We start from the raw sequence: 19,205 nt of genomic DNA, 5'->3' as shown, positions 1-19,205 counted from the left end.
ATTAAACATCGTGATCGAGCAGAATGGGGCACTCCGCCGACTCGCTGACTTCGAACGTGGTCAGTTGATAGGATGTTACTTGTGTCATACGTTTGTACGCGATATTTCCGCACTCTTAAACATCCCCAGGTCCACTGTTTCCTACGTGATAGAAAAGTAAAAACGTGAATGGACACGTACAGCACAAAAGCGCACAGGCTGACCTCGTCTGTTGAGTGACAGTGACTGTCGACAGTTGAAGAGGGTCGTAATGTGTAATACGTAGACATCTATCCAGATCATCACACAGGAATTCCAAACTACAAAAGGATTCATTACTATGAAAGTTAGGCGGGAGGTGAGACAACTAGGGCTTCATGGTCGAGCGGCTCACAAGCCACACATGACAGCGGTAAATGCCAAACGACGCCTCGCTTGGTGTAAGGAGCGTAAACATTGAACAACTGACCAGTGGGAAAACGTTCTGTGGAGTGACGGATCACGGTACACAATGTGGCGATCCGATGGCAGGGTTTGGGTATAGCGAATGCCTAGTGAACGTCATCTACCATCGTGTGTAGTGCCAGCAGTAAAAATCGGAGGCTGTGGTGTTATGGTGTGGTCGTGTTTTTCATGGAGGGGCCTTGCACCCCTTGTTGTTTCCGTGGCACTATCATAGCACAGGCCTACATTGATGTTTTCAGCACATTCTTGCTTCCCACTGTTGAACAGCAATTCAGGAATGGCCGTAGCAACTTTCAACATGATCGAGCACCTATTCATAATGCACGGCTTGTGGTGGCGTGGTTACACGACAATAACATCCCTGTAATGGACTTGCTTGGACAGAGTCCTGACCTGAACCCTATAGAACACCTTTGGGATGTTTTGGAACGCCGACTTCCTGCCAGGTCTCACCGATTGACATCGATACCTCTCCTCAGTCCAGCACTTCGTGAAGAATGGACTGCCATTCCCCAAGAAACCTTCCAGCACCTCATTGAACGTATGCCTGGAAGAGGGGAAGCGGTAATCAAGACTAAGGGTGGGCCAGCGCCATACTGAATTCCAGCATTACTGATGGAGGGCGCCACGAACTTGTAAGTAATTTTCAACCAGGTGTCCGGATACTTTTGATCACATAGTGTAGCTCATAGCAGAGCTACAGTGCTAGTGGTTCTGCTACAAATGCAATGGCAACGATAAACAAAGCAAACAAGGATTTATATCTACAACACCAGTTGCTGCAGCAGATATCTCGTCAGAAAGGGAACCAACGAATTTTGCAGAGTGAGGAAGAAGTGTCAAAAGAAATATCAGCGTTCTTGAATGATGAGTCAGTGGTATGTGTGATGTCGTATACGCTTTACGGTGCGGACAGTGTTCATGAGGAGTACATGATGACTATACATTCTTAACGGGTGAAGGTGATATTGAAGCAGGTGTCGAACCATGTAGTTTAGCATCTTTGTCGGAAAGGAAGCCACAGATCCAGTCTCCACTGAAACATAGTAAATGACAATCGTTGGTCAAGGAGCCGGTACTTGTCATTATTATATACATGGACGGTCATCCGCAGCATAGTAAATAACCAATTACTATTCAGTTCGTCCGCGCACCTGACAATGGCGACATGTCTGATCGCCGAAATATTGTGCCCGTTGGACACTATGGACCGGCAATACACCCGTGGACTGTTCGAGGAATTATGAACAATTTCGAATAGGTCTGCAGCAAGCAATATTACCGTGTAGTGCATAAGTAAAACTACGGATACTCAAAGGAGGACACGTCGCACTTGTTACAAAAATTGGTGTTTGCGCTTTTCAAGGATATACATGATAGTGACCTATTACATAATCCAGATCAAATTGTTCGCGACATAGATTACAGTGATTTCAAGGGAAGCAATTGATAGCTGCATAACTTCACACAGTGCTACAGAACTGTAACACGTAAGATAACGAAATTGAAACATAGCGTCAACATGACGATGCGCAGCATACTGCAGAATCGTTCCGAAAATTAGTGTATAAGATAAACAAACTTATCCTCTTGTTCAGTAAGGACTTTATTTCCAACTACGACCAAACAGGATTTTGAAAGGAATTGCATATGAAAGGAACTCCAGGAATTAGAGGTACCAAGAGAGTTGTATCAAGATCAGCTAACATCAATGCCTTAACGCATTCGTATACAATTATTCCGACTGTGAATGTGGATGGTAAATTAGTTGGAAAGTGACTTATTGTGATACAATAGGTTGTAGGTGCTCTGTTCGCTACAATTCTTTCGCGTGTGCGTGATCTTGCAAGGGCAATAAGGAATACATTGCTAGGGGTGTATGGAATATTTATGTCAAAGCAAGAAAGAGTGGGAAAATGGGCTTAAGTGAACTATAGCTACGGTATGAGCGCTGGTGAAAATAACTTGCTTTTGCTTGATTCCTGGTCTGCGTAAAAAATTCAAATTCCTTTACAGCAAACTATCCCTTCTGAAAACTATGTGACATTGCTGTTCCTACAATATGGATGTTTGTGGTTTTTTTAATTTTCGTGCCAATAAAACATATTATCGCACTATCTGCAGCTACGCCTTAAAGGATAGCCAGTTTCACGATAAGCTCCATGACAGACTGTTTCGCATTCGGATGCAGGCCATCACATTCAATCACTTCTCGCCATTACGTGATACCAACATAATTCTACATTTATTCTTTAAGAGCGGATACCCAGCTGTACATCCAGCACGACTTTTAGCTCCCTAGAAATTTGCTTTCGATCTTGATGGTGCGAACTTTTGTAATCACTGTTGTGCGTCATTTTTCATTCGGTATTCATGGTGCGAGTTAATCGTTTGTTTTGAACATTTCTTCGATCTCAGCTATGTCGATTTTGTTAAGTTCTATATATACATCCCACAGAAGGTTACCTCTGCCACTCCCGGACACTTATTTTCTGTCGTCCTCCTGATGCACGTGGTGAGTCAACAGCAGATAATATTTTCCCGTCATTGTTGTTAATACTTATAACTTCGCAGTCAAGGTGTTTCTTGTCAGACAAGCAACACAGCATGTTCCTCCAAGAGTACACAAACGCACTGAAGTTGACAGTGGGATATTCGAACATTTATTGTGAACTACAGTAGCAATGATGTGACGATTACGCTAACGTTTAGAGGTGAATGTCTTAGAGATACGCATTTTGCAACTGATACTTTGTAAAATGCGTGTATTGGTGTTGTACGTATGTAAACCTGACAATGCATTACATAAGGTAGAAAATAAATAATGATGGGCATCAAATGCATCATATGCCAGATACCATTAGGAACAGGGCATATATCCACATAGAGTGTTTTTGATTCACATGATCGTTCCTGTAATAGCCCGCAACATTGACCAGGCCTCCTGGGACAGTCTGTACAAATCTCTAAAATATTATGCTGCATGATATTGTCGATAATACCTACCTTTACACTCATTACCAAATGAAGGGAAAACAGCAAACTAAGTTTTTTATGTAGACGGACGACCAACCAAATGATCAAATGTTCATTAAGACCTTTTTAGTTAATCTTTCATTTAGCACATGAGCATAACTGACTAGGGCTTCACGATAATTTGCCTCTTACACAATCCTGTGCACCGAAAGATTAATAAACGAACAGAGCACTGATAAGCTTCAAGTGATAGTGTGGTGTAACTTAGACAGTCATTTCACTATTAGTCGCTATTATGGAGACAGTGTTTCTCGTAAATGTCAATTTAGAGGAGGTTATGAATATACTAATTTAGTTGACGGGATTACGCTACTTTCGAGAATAAAATTTCGAAACAGGGCATAGGCAGGCAAGGGTCTTTAATCAGTTTTCTGCTACCAACAGAAAAGAGAATCTTAAATAGATACAGATATTTACACATATACTCCCGTCTTAACAGTCATATTGGCTTGGCTAATTAGTGTATATACGAATGAGTTGTTGGAATACATAGTTGTCCTCACACCACTTTCAAACATTTTGAGACTGATGGCCCTTGTTGATTTATGCTTTAGTAAGATTATAACTGATAGTTATTTATTCAGCCTACAACACCCTTTTATCACGGACAACACATTTGTCCCTTAACATTACGTACGACATAATAACACCTTCTGGGAAGAGCCGCCTCCGGTTTTGATAATCAACGAATTTTTCGAAAAGTATCATATTCACACTGTTTGTACGTTTTGCTTTTTAATAAAATATTTCAACAATGTTTGTTATTGCTTTTACGATATCAACCATCTGCCATGGAGAAGCTACAGCTACACTGCAATTTACACAAGCGGTTTGATTTTTTTAGTTTAACTTGTTTATTTTGAAGTTCACAAATTTCATAGACTTTGGTAAGTATACAGTTACATTTAGTTTACCTGATATATGTTACAAAATTTCTTTCAAAAATTTTATTTACATCTTCTGAAGAAAATTCTGGAAACCGCTTTCACTGTTGATAAACCTTTATTCTTGGATTATACATGACTGGTTTCCCGATATAGTAGTCGCATCTTCAAGTGAAAAAAATATACCTAATTTAACATTAGACCATTCAAATTACACTGGAAATTAACATTGCGAGTTAAAATGGGTTATAAACCGCGTAGCTAAACACTGCAAGTCACGTTTTCAGACCAGTGCTGCAAAACTGATGAAAACAGAAAAATGCCACATGTAGCGACAGTGGCTATGTCTGCGGTAGGAAGGTCGCACCACTATATGAAGATATAGAAACGGTTTTTTAAGAAAATTTAACATGTATCAGTTAAGCAGTGGATGCACACACAGCAAAATCACATTACCTGATATAATTTATAAACATCTTCAACCTCTCCAAAATTGAAAAGTTTTTCATATTTTTTTATTAAACTTTAAGTTTCTATATAATGGTATATAGGCAAATATTTGTAGTGTTTAATAACATTTAAACTGCCATAATGACAATCGGTTTCCTTAGTTGGAAGTGAGACTCAAATGTTGAAGTTTTTGCTATCAAGTTTTGATATATGTCTTTAGACACTGCTAACTATGTAGTTTCTGTATACTCACCAAATCAAATTGAAGTAGTAATAGGTTCAGCCACCAGATGTTGATAATGATGATGATGCTATCGAAACTATTCGTTGAATAAAGCAATATCATACTGAAAATTCCCAGCGGTCATATTTTCCTTTTTCATATCGTCTGCGCCAGTATGTTCAGATATCTATTTATTATTATTTATCGCAAAAGAAACCCTTCGTTACAAACTGACCTCAACTAAGTTCCTTAACCTGTGATGCATAATGAATTAAGTGATATTATGAAGAAGATGTATGAGACTTATAGAATCCAATAAATGCTCTGAAGCACAGAACGTCTAGAGAAATTTCGTTTCGTAAGCTTTTTTTCTGATATTCTCTTCACATACTCACTGTGCGTGCAGTTCATAAGTACCTCTTGTTGTAGTTCCTGTCCAGATCATCCGAACATTACGTAGTAACAAAGTCAGAAACGTGTGAAAATTAAGTAACGATTGTACGAGGCTCGTTCAATGTGTATGCGGCTACAAATTGGTAGGTGTGAGCCGACGGGGGTGGCCGAGGGGTTCTAGGCGCTACAGTCTCGAACCGCGTGACCGCTACGGTCGCAGGTTGGAATCCTGCCTCGGGCATGGATGTGTGTGATGTCCTTAGGTTAGTTAGGTTTAAGTAGTTCTAAGTTCTAGGGGACTGATGAGCTCGGAAGCTAAGTCCCACAGTGCTCAGAGTTATTTGAACCATTTGGTAGGTGTGAATGTGGAAAATAACGGCTGAAGTTGTGATATTCTGGTTATATTTTAGGTGCCAGCCACGCCGACGACATTGGCTACTTGTTCCGTGTCAATTCATTTGCTTCTCAGGTCGATCCTGACTCTGTCGAGGGCAGAATTATTGCCAGGATGACTAAACTGTGGACCAACTTTGCGAAGACAGGGTAGGCTGAATTCATCCATTTCTAATTTTTTTTATTTGATTCGTTTTAAGAGCGTTTATATTAACAAGTTGGAATTGTTTGCAGGAACCCTACACCTGTTCAAGGAGACCCTCTGCTGAGTGTCACGTGGCCAACAGTCAGCACTCGAGATCCCAGCCACTTGTACATCAGCAACCACGGGCTCAGCATTGAGAAAAATCTGCTCAAACCGCGGATGGACTTCTGGGACGGACTGTATAACAAGAAAAACGGGCTAATCTCCCGTCTGTAGTTTTTGAGACGTTTCAAATCCTGGAACACTTACTTCGATTTCTACCACGGAAAGAAGCCCTACGTCCATTTTAAGAAAGACTGCATGTAGCACTTACTCAAAGATTATAATTCCACTGTACAGATATGGATTATCTCTAAGTGTATGTTACCATAGCCATTCTGATTAAAAAGATGAACACGGGAGTAAATATTGTAATACCTTCAGCATCTAATAATCATCTCTACAGAAAAATTTGTTGGTATTTTAGTTGCGTCAGTGGTAAAAAATGGTTCAAATGGCTCTGAGCACTATGGGACTTAACATCTGTGGTCATCAGTCCCTTAGAACTTGGAACTACTTAAACCTAACTAACCTAAGGACGTGACGCACATCCATGCCCGAGGCAGGATTCGAACCTGCGACGGTAGTGGTCTCGCGGTTCCGGTCTGAGCGCCTAGAACCGCTCGGCCACCGCGGCCGGCTACGAAGGGATATCTCCAGTATTTTCCCCATAAGTATAAATGGCTACTCCCGCTACGAAGGAAAATATTACAAATTGCCCGTCGGCACAGTTTGATGACATTCAGTTTCACCAGTGTGGCCAATTATTAATAGTAATTTTTGAATAGAAAGCTTGATAGGAGGCTCATTATGGCAAGTTTCTTTCTAATGTTTCTTGTATGGACAGTAGCAATTCATGTAGCACATGATTAATGTGCATATTTTCATGTAGATATCTATTGTTGAAATAGTGATGATCCCTGGTACTCATTTCAGTTTTTGCTCTAAAGTATTGATATGTGTAGTTTTTGTACACTTTCTAAATCAAACTGACTTATTATTAGGTTGAAACACAGGCTATGAGCCGTGAAGGAGGGACTCGAACGAGGATAAATCCTCTCCACTACATGGAATTGAATCTCGGACATCTAGAGCCGCAGTCTATTGCTCAAGCCGTTAGACCACCATGACCACAGTTTAAAAAAAGAAAAGATATGAACAGCCTTAATCACGTCGTGCATTGAGGGTTGTCATGAACACTGTCCGAAGAAGTGATTCGAGCTGGCAATTAGTCGTGGGCCACTCGCCTTGTAAGCAGAAGTCTAGGTAGGTTTGAGTCTGCGAGCAAAGCAACCAACTTAGAACGTTATTTATCGCTCACTGTAAATGAAACGTATTTATGTTACGTATATGGATTGTCTTGCGCGCCACCAGACTTTCCGATTATGGATTTGTCATTTTGACCAACGCTAATCTCGTGAATGTGGTGTTGCTAAGGGAAAGGCATAGTGCTAATCTGTACATTCGATGTTACCATTTTTTCAGTCTTCTGCTGTCTCATCGTTATCTTCCACTTGCTGATTCGCACACATACCTCATTCATATCTTAATAGGACTGTGGCTCTCTATGTGAGTCAATATCATCTGTTTGACGAAGTCCAGGACACTTATCTCGAATCTTGATTAGATCTTCCAGATAATCGTTTCACCAGAATATCAGGGTGTAGGGTTTCGGTTAATAGGTCATGGGTCCATTACAGACAGTAGACGGCTACACGCTGTGTGGAGTGCACTGTGAGGCTTTTTAGGTCGAGGGTCTCGAGAAAACACAAGAAGGGCTTCAGTCTCCATGGGTGCGGGTCAAGCACAGGAAAGACGCTTGGCCTAGGAACTGTAGCTATTAAGGTAGTGAACCGCTGTAGCTGTTTTGCGAAAGAACCAGATATTCAAAAGCAAATAGGAAGCACTGATGCTCAAATCGTTATAGGTACTGGAGGCTAGCTAAAGGATCCGAAATTTTTACAAGAGACCTAACTATGTTCAGATAGGAAGATTGAATATGTTTAGGGGTGGCGTGTTTGTTGTTAGAAATAGTTTACCTTTTAATTCAGTGAAATGTGTGTGTGTGGCTGGGGCCTCCAGATGGTTAGACCGCTCGTCTGGGGCAAGTCTTTTAAGCTGACCCCATTTAGACGATTTGCGTGCTGATAGAGGTGAAATGACGATGAATACAATACGACTTCCAGCAATCAATGGGAGAAAATCTCCGACCCGGCCGAGAAGCGAACGCTGGCCCTTAGCATGGCAGTCTGCCAGGCTGACCACACAGCTATGGAACAGGACTATCTTGTAATGACGCTGAAATAGGTAATTTCTGTGAGTTAGCAGGGATGGAGATTATACTTGACAAACGGAATAGATTATTAACTGATCCCTTCACCGATCTCCTGACTCAGGTGATACATTTCCTGGACGGTTCAGAGAAAACCTGAGTATCATATCAGATAGGAACCGCACTCATAAAGCTATAGTTGGTCGTGACTTGAGCCTATCTTCGATACTTTGGCGAACATACATGAGGAAAGCCGGTGGTATGCATATAACTTCGTTCGAAATTGGGCTAAATGATTTCTCCGAAAATTATTTTGAGTACACAGTTCTGGAGTCCACTTGAAGTGTAAATAGTCCCGAAATCATACTTGACCTTTTACCAGCAAATAATCCTGAGCAAATAGTGAGCACAATCACGCATACAAGTATTAGTGAACACAAAGTTGTGGTTACGAGACTGGCTACTGCAACATCTAATTCCACCTAAAGTAAACGTAGAATATGTCTACTTAAGAAAAACTGATACAAATTCTCCTGACTCTTTCCTAAGAGACAGTCTGCACTTCTTCCAAACAAATTATGTAAATGTAAACCAGACTTGGTTTAAATTCTAAGGAATAGTTTTGGATGGCAACGGATCACTGTCACTGAAACAGCGAAAACCAAATGGCAGATTTAAGAGAACGCAAAATTGGTCATTTTATACAGAAGCTCGAAATTAGTGGTGACCTCAACGCGAGAAGCTTTTAATGATATCCACAACGAAATTCTGTCTCGAAATTTGGCAGAAAATTCAGAGACATTCTGGTCGTACGTAAAGTACGCTATTTGGAAGACACAGTCACTACCTTCAATGTGTGATAGTGTTGGCAACGTTGCCGATGACAGTGCCGCTAAGGCGAAGTTGCTAAACATGGTTTTCTGTAATTCCTTCGCCAAAGAAGGCAAAGTGAATATTACAGAATTCTGACCAAGAAGTTTTGCCAGCATGAGTAACTTAAAAGTAGATATCCATGCTGCAGCTTAGAAAGTTAAATCACTTAATCAAGTTAAGCCTCCAGTCCCAATTGTACGAGTATATCAGTTAGATTCCTTTCGGGATATGGTGATATAATAGCTGGCTCGACGAAGGATCTGTATCTAAGGGTCGGAAAGTTGCACGTGCCACATCATTGCTCAAGAAGGTAACAGTAATCCCGTGAATTAAACACTCAGACCACAGACGTCGATCTGCAATAGTATTTTAGAACATACTCCGATCTTTATGAAGCACTTTGAAGAAAACGATCTCTTAACACACAGCGCGGATTCAGACAACGTTGTTCTTGGGCAACACAACAAGCTCTTTAATCACATGGAGTAGTAAGTGCTATCGACAAGGGATGTCAAATGAATAACATATTTCCAGAAGACTTCTGACACCATTTCTCACAAGCGGTTCTGATCGAAATATGTGCCTATGGAGTATTGTCTCAGTTCTGCGACTAGATTCGTGATTTCCTCTCAGTAAGGCTACAGTTCGTAGTGGCTGACGGAAAGAGGTCGAGTAAAATGGAAGTGAAATCGGGCGTTCCATAAGGCGTGTTATAGGTTCTCTGCTCATCTTCATCTATGTAAACGAATTACCAGACATCTAAACATCCCTCTTAAATTGTCTGCAGATAATGCTGTCATTTACCGTCTAATAAAGTCATTAGAAGATCAAAACCAATTGCAAAATGATTTAAATAATATTTCTGAGGGGTGTGAAAAGTGCCATTGACTGTAGTGTACATAATGAGGCGTGTGAGGTCATCCACATGGGCACTAAAAGGAATCTGTTTAATTTGGTAACACAGTAAATAATGAAAATCTGAAGAATGTCTACTGAACTAAACACCTTGGGGCAACAATAATGAACAATATAAGCTGCAAAGATCACACAGAAAATGTTAGGAAGGGGGAGAGAAACTGTGTTTTACTGTCGGAACATTCAGAACATGCAACATTTCTAATAAAGGGACCGCGTACATACGATTTTTCCGCCCACTTCTGGAGCATTGCTTTGCGCTATGGGATCTTTACAGGATTCGATTGACGAAGAATATAGAAAAGTTCAAAGAACTGTAGCTCGTTTTGAATTATCACAAAATAGTGGAGAGAGGGTGACGGATATGGGGTAACAACCATTTAAATAAAGACGTTTCTCGTTGCATTGAGACATTCAACCTCCTCCTGATAATGCGAAAACATATTGCTGAAAATCACCTACAAGAGGACAAATGATCGTCATAATAATATAAGAGAGATCATAGCTCGCACGGTGAGATTTAAGTGTTTGTTTTTTCTCGAGTTGCTTGGGAGCGGAACGATAGAGATATACTTAAGCGTGAATTGCGTAGAAATTGTGTAGATGCAGAGGGACCTTAAATGTTTTGTCTATGGTATTTGTAACCGACATTTCCACAGCACCATACCTGCATCTGTTCGGGCACATTCTAAGCACTTACTATCATGTTTGCCTGGGTGTTTCGTACATCATAACGAATACCATCGACTGTTGCTTTCGATGTTTTAATTTCTTATTTAAAATATCCCAGTGTTCTTTATTTGTAAACTCAACATGAATAGATTTGAAATGAATCTGTATCGCCCATATTGTAAAATCCATGTGGGGTATTAGTCGCTCTTGCTTTGGCATTTGTCAAAGTCTACATTATATTTCGTAAATTGACTTTAAACATATATGTATGTAACATACAACGGGGAAAGGTTCTTACCAAAACTCTCTAAACGATCTTAGCTGTTTCACTTTCTATTTATACATTCAGATGAGAGAATTCAGAAAATGAATGAAAAATTAAGTTCCTAAGAAACGAAATATGTCGTGATACCCTGACTGTAAAGCTTATCGCAAGAATAAATAACAGCTGCAATATTCGTCTTGTACATACCACATCAAACGTCACTAGATAACAGGATGAGCGAAAGCTCGAGAAACATGATTAAAAACTCTTATTTATTGCGTCGTTGCCTTTGTTACGTATTTCACTCTGTGGAATTCAAACGTGTATACTTCGCAATAGAAGTCACCGAACCTATACTCAGGACAGTGGAAATTAAAATATCCCGCGGTGTCTTTTCTGCTCCCAGTCGACCGGTTTGACATCGCTTAAAAGAAAAAATAAATCCCTCACAATTTATTCTGGGTGAAATTATTTCTAACAGGAACAATAAAACTCTTCAGAAAATTTGCACTATTTATTGCCTATTAGCTAATAATTTTCTCTTTTGTCTGACATAAAATTAAATATAGGGAACATGAAAGCAGTAAAGACAAGAGACAAGCAAGACAGTACACATTTCTTCAATCCTTAGGTCCAAGCATTTTTTAACTCTAATCTTGCTACAACTTTACAGAGCGTGCTTGCCTTCCTACGAAAGAATCTATCCCCTCTTCAAAGTATGTCAAACGTTTTGCTACATGATAATCAAAATGTGATTGTCCAATACTGAAAAGGCGGTTAATACTAATAGTAGCCAAGGGTGGCGTAGTTTCTCGATTTGATTGCGTATATCTTGTCACTACTTCTCATTACCTTCATCTTTCTTCGATTTACTCTCAGTCCATACTCTGTACTCCTCAGACTGTTCATTTCGTTCAGCAGATCATATAATTCTTCTTCACTTTTACTTAGGATAGCAATGTCATCAGCGAATCGTACCACTGATATCCTTTCACCCTGAATTTTAATTCCACTCCTGAACCTTTCTTTTATTTCTATCACTGTCCTCCCCCTGCAGCTAAGTGGTCAGCGCGACGGACTGTCAATCGTAAGGGTTCGATAGCCGGCTGAGTTGGAGATTTTCTCCGCTCAGGGACTGGGTGTTGTGTTGTCCTAATCATCATCATTTCATCCTCATCGACGCGCAAGTCGCCGAAGAGGCGTCAAATCGAAAGACACCAGGCGAGCGGTCTACCCAACGGGAGGCCCTCGTCACAGGCCATCATTATTATTTCTCGATGTACTCATTGAACAGTCTTACACCCTTTTTAATACGAGCACTTCGTTCTCGGTCGTTATCTCTTGTTATTCCCTCATGGCTGTTGTACATACTGTACATGACCGGTCTCCCCTATAGCTTACCCCTCCTTTTTTCAGAATTTCGAACATCTTGCACCATTTTACACTGTCGAACGCTTTTTCCAAGTCGGCAAATCCTATGAACGTGTATTTATTTTTCTTTAGTCTTGTTTCCATTATTAACCGCAACGTCAGAATTACCTGTCTCGTGCCTTTAACTTTCCTAAAGCCAAAATGATCGCCATCTAGCGCATCCTCAATTTACTCTGCCATTCTTCTGCATATTATTCGTGTAAGCAACTTGGATGCATGAGCTGTTAAGCTAACTGTGCGATAATTCTGGCATTTGCCAGCTCTTGCCGTCTTCGGAATTGTGTGGATAATGCTTTTCCGAAAGTCAGATGGTATGTCGCCAGACTCATACATTCTACACACCAACGTGTATAGGCGTTTTGTTGCCACTTTCCCCAATCATTTTGGAAATTCTGAGGGAATGCCATCCATCCCTTCTACCTTATTTGATCTTAAGTCCTCCAAAGCTCTTTTAAATTCCGATTCTAATACTGGATCCCCTATCTCTTCTAAATCGACTACTGTTTCTTCTTCTATGACATCGGACAAATCATCCCCCTCATAGAGGCTTTCAATGTATTCTTTCCACCTATCCGCTCTCTCCTCTGCATTTAACGGTGGAATTACCGTTGTACTCCTAATGTTATAACCCTTGCTCTTAATGTCACGGAAGGTTGTTTTGACCTTCCTGTATGCTGAGTCTGTCCTTCCGACAATCATTCCTTTTTCGATATTTACACATTTTTCGTGGAGCCTTTTGTCTTAGCTTCACTGTACTTCGTATTTATTTCACTCCTGAGCGACTTGTATTACTGTAGTCCTGAGTTCCCCGGAACGTTTTTGTACTTCCTCCTTTCATCGATCAGTTGAAGTATTTCTTCTCTTACCCATTATCATCTCTGTCTGACCATGATGTAATCTAACTGAAATCTTCCCGTATTACGCCGCCTTGTGCAAGTACGGCTCCTCCTCTTGTGGTTCTTGAACAGAGTATTCACGATTACTACCTGAAACTTGTTACAGAACTTAATTAGTCTTTCTCCTCTCTCATACCTTTTCCCAAGCCCATATTCTCTTGTAACCTATCCTTGTACTCCTTCCCCTATAACTGCATTCCATTCCCCCATGACTATTAGATTTTCATTCCCTTTGCAAACTGTATTGCCCTTTCAATATCTCTTTATCTTCAGCTTGCGACGTCGACATGTGTACCCGAACTATCGTTGTCTTTGTTGGTTTGTTGTCGATTCTGATAAGAACAGCCCTGTTCCTGAACTGTTCACAGTAACAAAATCTATGCACTAGTTTAATATTCATAACGAATCCTACTCCCGTCATACCATTTTCTGCTGCTGTTGATACTACCCTATACTCATCTGACCAGTAACCCTGACTTATTTCCACATCACTTCACTAACCCCTACTATATTTAGACTGAGCCTTCGCATTTCCCTTTTCAGATTTTCTAGTTTCACTACCACGCTCATGTTCCTGACATTCGACGTAGGACATCGTTTCTTTGATTATTCGACATTTTTCTCATGGTAACCTCCCCTTTGGCAGTCCCTTCCCGAAGAACCGAATGGGGGACTATTCCGGGATCTTTTGCCAATGGAGAGATCATCATGAGAATTCTTCAGTTACAGGCCACATGTCCTTTGGATACACGTTACATGTCTTTAATGCAGTGGTTTCCATTGCCTTCTGCATCCTCGTGCCGTTGATCACTTCTGATTCTTCCGCCTTTAAGGGCAGTTTCGCACCCCTATGACAAAAGAGTGCCCCGAACCTCTGTCCACTACTCCATTCTCTTTGACAAGGCCGTTGGCAGAATGAGGCTGACTTCTTATGCCGGAAGCCTTCGGCCGGCAATGCTGATTACTAATAGAAACTTAAGCAACGTCGGGATTCTAACCCGGGACCTTAGATGTTTCGATTATGAATCAAAGACGCTACCCCTAGACCCGAAATGAGAAGAGCGAGAAACTTAACTTCGGGATTGATGGTCAGGAAGTAGATGAAGTTAGGGAATTCTACTACCTAAGCAGTAAAATAACCAGTGACCGACGGAGCAAGGAGGAAATCAAAAGCAGACTAGCAATGGCAAAAAGGGCATTCCTTGCCAAGAGAAGTCTACTAATATTAAATATCGGCCTTAATTAGAGTAAGAAATTTCTGAGAATGTACGTCTGGAGCAGTTTTATTGTAGTGAAACATGGACTTTGGTAAAATCGGAACAGAAGAGAATCCAAGCATTTGAGATGTGGTGCTACAGACGAATGTTGAAAATTAGGTGGACTGATGAGATAAGGAATGAGGAGGTTCTGTGGAGAATCAAAGAGGAAAGGAATATGTGGAAAACACTGATAAAGAGAAGGAACATGATGATAGGACATCTGTTAAATCATAAGGGAATGACTTCCATTATACTAGAGGGAGCTGTAGTGGGCAAAAACTGTAGAGTATGTCAGAGATTGGAATACATCCAGCAAATAATTTAGGACGTAGGTTGCAAGAGCTTCTGTGAGATGAAAAGGTTAGCACAGGAGCGGAATTCGTGGCTGGCCTCATCAAACCAGTCAGAAGACTGACATAAAAAAAAGAAAGCTTCTCACTGTCTGCTAGATATAACGAAATAGGTCTTTCTAATGCAGTAGCAATAGTGACACACCCCAAATAAGGGAGACTGTTGTGGCAGAAACGGTCATTTTTGTCTACCTCATTTACATAAATAACACGACTGAATGCCTAGTAAAGCAAAACGTTTTATGGTAGGAAATAGGTTAACATTTCATTCATATCCTCCAGTTTCTCATGCATGAGATGAAAAGGAGTAGTATGAAATTTTTATATGAATTTGTAATCATTATACTATTCAATATAATTTGTGTGATGTCCCTTTTTCTTCTCCTTCCTTATTGTAACAAGGTATCTTGTCATCACTAGTTCTGTTACTGTTTCTCCCACTGTTAAAACTTATTCTCCAGTTAACTTCAATAACCCTGTCAGAATCATTGATTCAATTACGACGCGTTTATTCTCCGGTGAGGCTTTATTATGCGTTCGTAAAAGGTGTTTTCTTAGCTTCTTCGAGTACATAACATAAGTGGCTTCTAACTGCTGACAGTACTACTGTGCTTAGTGTGTAACATTCTGGCAAAAAATTTCTGTCAAAATTTCATGTTCTTGGAGACACGGGGAAGGTAATATGTAATCTCTCTTGCTTTTTATTCCTGTTAGTCGTGTATTTCCACTTTGGTACTCTGAATCTATGGATTTCGCTAATAATTGTAACAACGCTTAACATTGGCACACAAAATTAATCACATAAAGAAATAGCGATCAGCAGTCACCCGTTCAGGTTCACCCGTTCAGGTTTATTCGGCTCAGTTCGTATACTCCCGTCCCCTTTTGTCTGCGGGAAGTTTTCTATTTCTAGATTCGACGGAGACTCCCCTGGCAGAGGTGTTGCGTACACTGCGCACGTACTCAAGAATCAGCTAATGAGTCGTTCAGTAAACAACTTATAATGATTTCAAAAATGTTCAAAAACCAACAGCGATGCGTTTGCTTCTCTAGAGACTTTCAGTTGGAAGAAGAAACAACGTGCAATAAGTCTTTTCAAGTTCCCCTCACCTGTTTCTTATCTCTCAGAAAAAAAGTCTCTCATCTTGTTTAGACCATCTGTTTGTTCATGCTTGTTGGAAACTGACGTTACCTGTGATGTTATTGCGCCATCTCAGATTCAGCACCTGAGATTGCAAATTGCTACTGATTCAGCTGGGAGGCATACTGTAAACGTCGAAACACGTGTTACGAAGCTTGCGGTTAATGTTGAGCCATCACTGACGTCACAAACGACAACACTACCATCGACACCACTACCACCACCGCCACCACCATCGTAGCTGTCTTCATCGTTTTAGCTCGTACACAACAAGACTAAGAGACTATGTAAATATGTCATACGTCTTACTGGTAACATTCTGATAACTCAACCTCTTTTTATTGTTATTTTACATAGATTTCATTATTAACAATGTTACTGGTCACTCGAACATGTTTTGGCAATGTTACACAATCTGTGGTCTACTATCCTCTTCCTTCTAAAAGAGTAGCAGCAGCAGCAGTAGAGAGAGAAGAAGACCACTGTAATTTCGTGGACTTTTTCGTCATTGTCATCGTATTTGTCATCAGCTTAAGGCTAAGTAGAGTAGTAGTTCATATCTAGTGACAAGTTATTGGTAATCCATCTACAAAGCGTACTACAATCGGCTACGATAATCTAGAATGGCTTAGTGAGAATTCAGCTGTTAAAAATCAAATATATATTGGCCATAGTGTCAAAACGCATATACACACCGCTTTTAGTAACATAAAAAACTTTTGATGTCCTTACTTGATGTATTACGCTACGTGGGTCTGCACGACGTATTTTAAAATCTTTTGGGTCAAATGTTTTCAGCGTATAATTACAATAAAAATCAAAGCTCCTTATCATGTAAATGTCTAGAATAGCCATTCCTACAGCTGTAGGTTTGTCAAAAGAATGTTAATTCTGCTCATTTCAGTTGCTACTAAATCTTCATTAAATATTAAGCTGCACTTCCAGTGAATTACATAATTTTGCTTATTGTACAACGTAGAAATGAACTTCTTTGACATTCCTCACTTGTTGATCCTAGGTAGATAGCGAACTTCATGTAAATTTTCAAGTTAGTCTAGATGTACCTCTAGGATATAGCTCACATTTGAATCATCGGCTACACTCATCAGAAAGAAACCCTCAACAGCCATCCATTCAGTCTGAGGATGTTGTGTGTGTTGCATCATGGCGTAGCCATGAAGACCGTTAACATGGAGGTATATAATATAAGATTCGTCCTTATTTTTGCCGTACTCAGCAACATATTTGCGAACTACATTTCTATGGGACATGTGAACAATATCACCTCTGCTAACGATGTCAAAAAAACTGTAACTGACTAACTTTGATTCTATAAGTAACCTTCGTGCACAGAGACTGTATATTATTACAAGAAAGGATAGGGGCACAGCAGTCGGTCGTAATCCCGTGCAATTCCATCTGCCAATAGTAAAGGCATTTCGTTACATGTACTGCTGGGAATTTGTGGGATTACAACTCACTTAAATGCACTGAAGATGGCTGAAATCTGGGTACGTGAGAATAATAAAAGAATCAATGGGACTGCAAGTAATTGCTGTGTTCCCATCCGTTCTTATTAACTATAACTGCCCAATACCAGTAATAAGCTTTAGTTTTTCTTTACTGGTTTTCAGAAACATTCTATGCTGAGCCACATGAGGTAACAAAATAGACAAGATCCAGTTCGTGTGTTTTAAGACCTAGTGTATGAAGAGGTTTTTAAACACATCGCCTAGAAAAAATACACTGGTTTTTGTAACATAACTCTCAGTAGTTTTCATAGCTCTTGCATTCAAATGAGTTCCACACTTGGCATGCTCTTTAACAATCCTGTTCTTCGATTGCTGTTTCACAATTTGGCAAGCTTCCATGCATTTGCAATGGACCATTAAATATCCAGGCATCATTCGATGTTAACTGTTCCTCCGTCAAAACGGATTCATCGGTATCATGCTCACAAGTAAAGACCCCTTATATGTTTGATCAAATTAGACACCTTGCTGTAGGAGAAATTCTCTCTTGTTACCTTCAACCCTTCCGTCCTTACATATCAGAATCATTTTTCCAGTGAGCGTGCCAGAACGTCGAAGGAATTTACAAACAAAAATTTTGTGTCACTGTGATATCCCAGAGGTCTAGATTTAGTGAACGTTTGAAATTTTTCCGTATTACAGAAATACGTATAGATTTATTTTAGCTGTTTCTTTGACACGTTTGGAGATGTTGATGATTATGAAATGTGCCTCATAATTAGTTAGATTGTAAAACTCGATAGACACCCTAAAATTAGGTCTATAATTTAAATTACATCTGTCATGTGTGGTCTCACAAAGTCTGCGCATAAAATGGCAGTGATCCCTGTGTTTCACTTGTCTTTTCATGAAGTGATCTTTTTGCAGATGCGACAGATTTATTATGTTTGAAAAGCTTCTTCCTCTTCAACGCCAATAATCAAGTGTTTGTTCTGCAACAGCTGATTGTTTTTATTCTTTCAGCAATCTATTACAGCCGTTTATGAAAGTACTCAGTGCAACGTTCACGTAAGTACAGTCGAAATTCCGAGTACTTGTCACTTTAACTGTAGTGTGCATTCAAATCTACACTCTAAGGCTATTGCAAAAATACCTAATTGGAGTACGAACCAAAGCCAGGGCTATGGCTGCTACCAACCAACCAGTATGCCTTCCGAATTAGAATAAATCACAAAAGGCTGTTTCAGTTCTTGATGAAACTCATTTCCTCATTGTTTTGAGGGAAACTTAATGTAAACACTGAACCTAAAAACTTTAATTGCATACTTTATGATGAAAATTCAGTCATCCGTTGTGTCTATTAACCTACAGCGAAACCTATTGTATCTTAAAACATAGTACGAGACAGAAAATTTAGAATAAATTTTACGTGTAGTTTATTTGTGTGTTTGAATTTTCCTCCTCCTTCACTTTATAGCCTGTTTCCACACTGCTTTAGCGAGTGTATATCTGTTTCACAACTTCGCTACGTCTTATGAGGAATACCGAGACCTTACAGAGACATCTCCTCATCTCTCTTACCTGGACCTCTC

The 19,205-nt window shown here is 40.0% G+C and overlaps 1 protein-coding gene across 1 annotated transcript in view; it reads left to right on the top strand.

Annotated features, from left to right (window-relative positions):
* The window catches only part of LOC126455658 (juvenile hormone esterase-like), a 70,997-nt gene extending 64,563 nt beyond the window's left edge, over positions 1 to 6,434 (top strand). The window contains exons 9-10 of the mRNA XM_050091425.1: positions 5,841 to 5,973; positions 6,058 to 6,434. Of these exons, the coding sequence (XP_049947382.1) occupies positions 5,841 to 5,973; positions 6,058 to 6,244 (320 nt within the window). The 3' untranslated portion in view covers positions 6,245 to 6,434. The remainder of the gene's footprint in view (positions 1 to 5,840; positions 5,974 to 6,057) is intronic.
* Positions 6,435 to 19,205: the final 12,771 nt, after the last annotated feature.

Source organism: Schistocerca serialis, chromosome 2 (assembly GCF_023864345.2).
Source record: "Schistocerca serialis cubense isolate TAMUIC-IGC-003099 chromosome 2, iqSchSeri2.2, whole genome shotgun sequence".
NCBI lineage: Eukaryota > Metazoa > Arthropoda > Insecta > Orthoptera > Acrididae > Schistocerca > Schistocerca serialis.
This window is presented reverse-complemented; position numbering and strand designations above follow the sequence as displayed.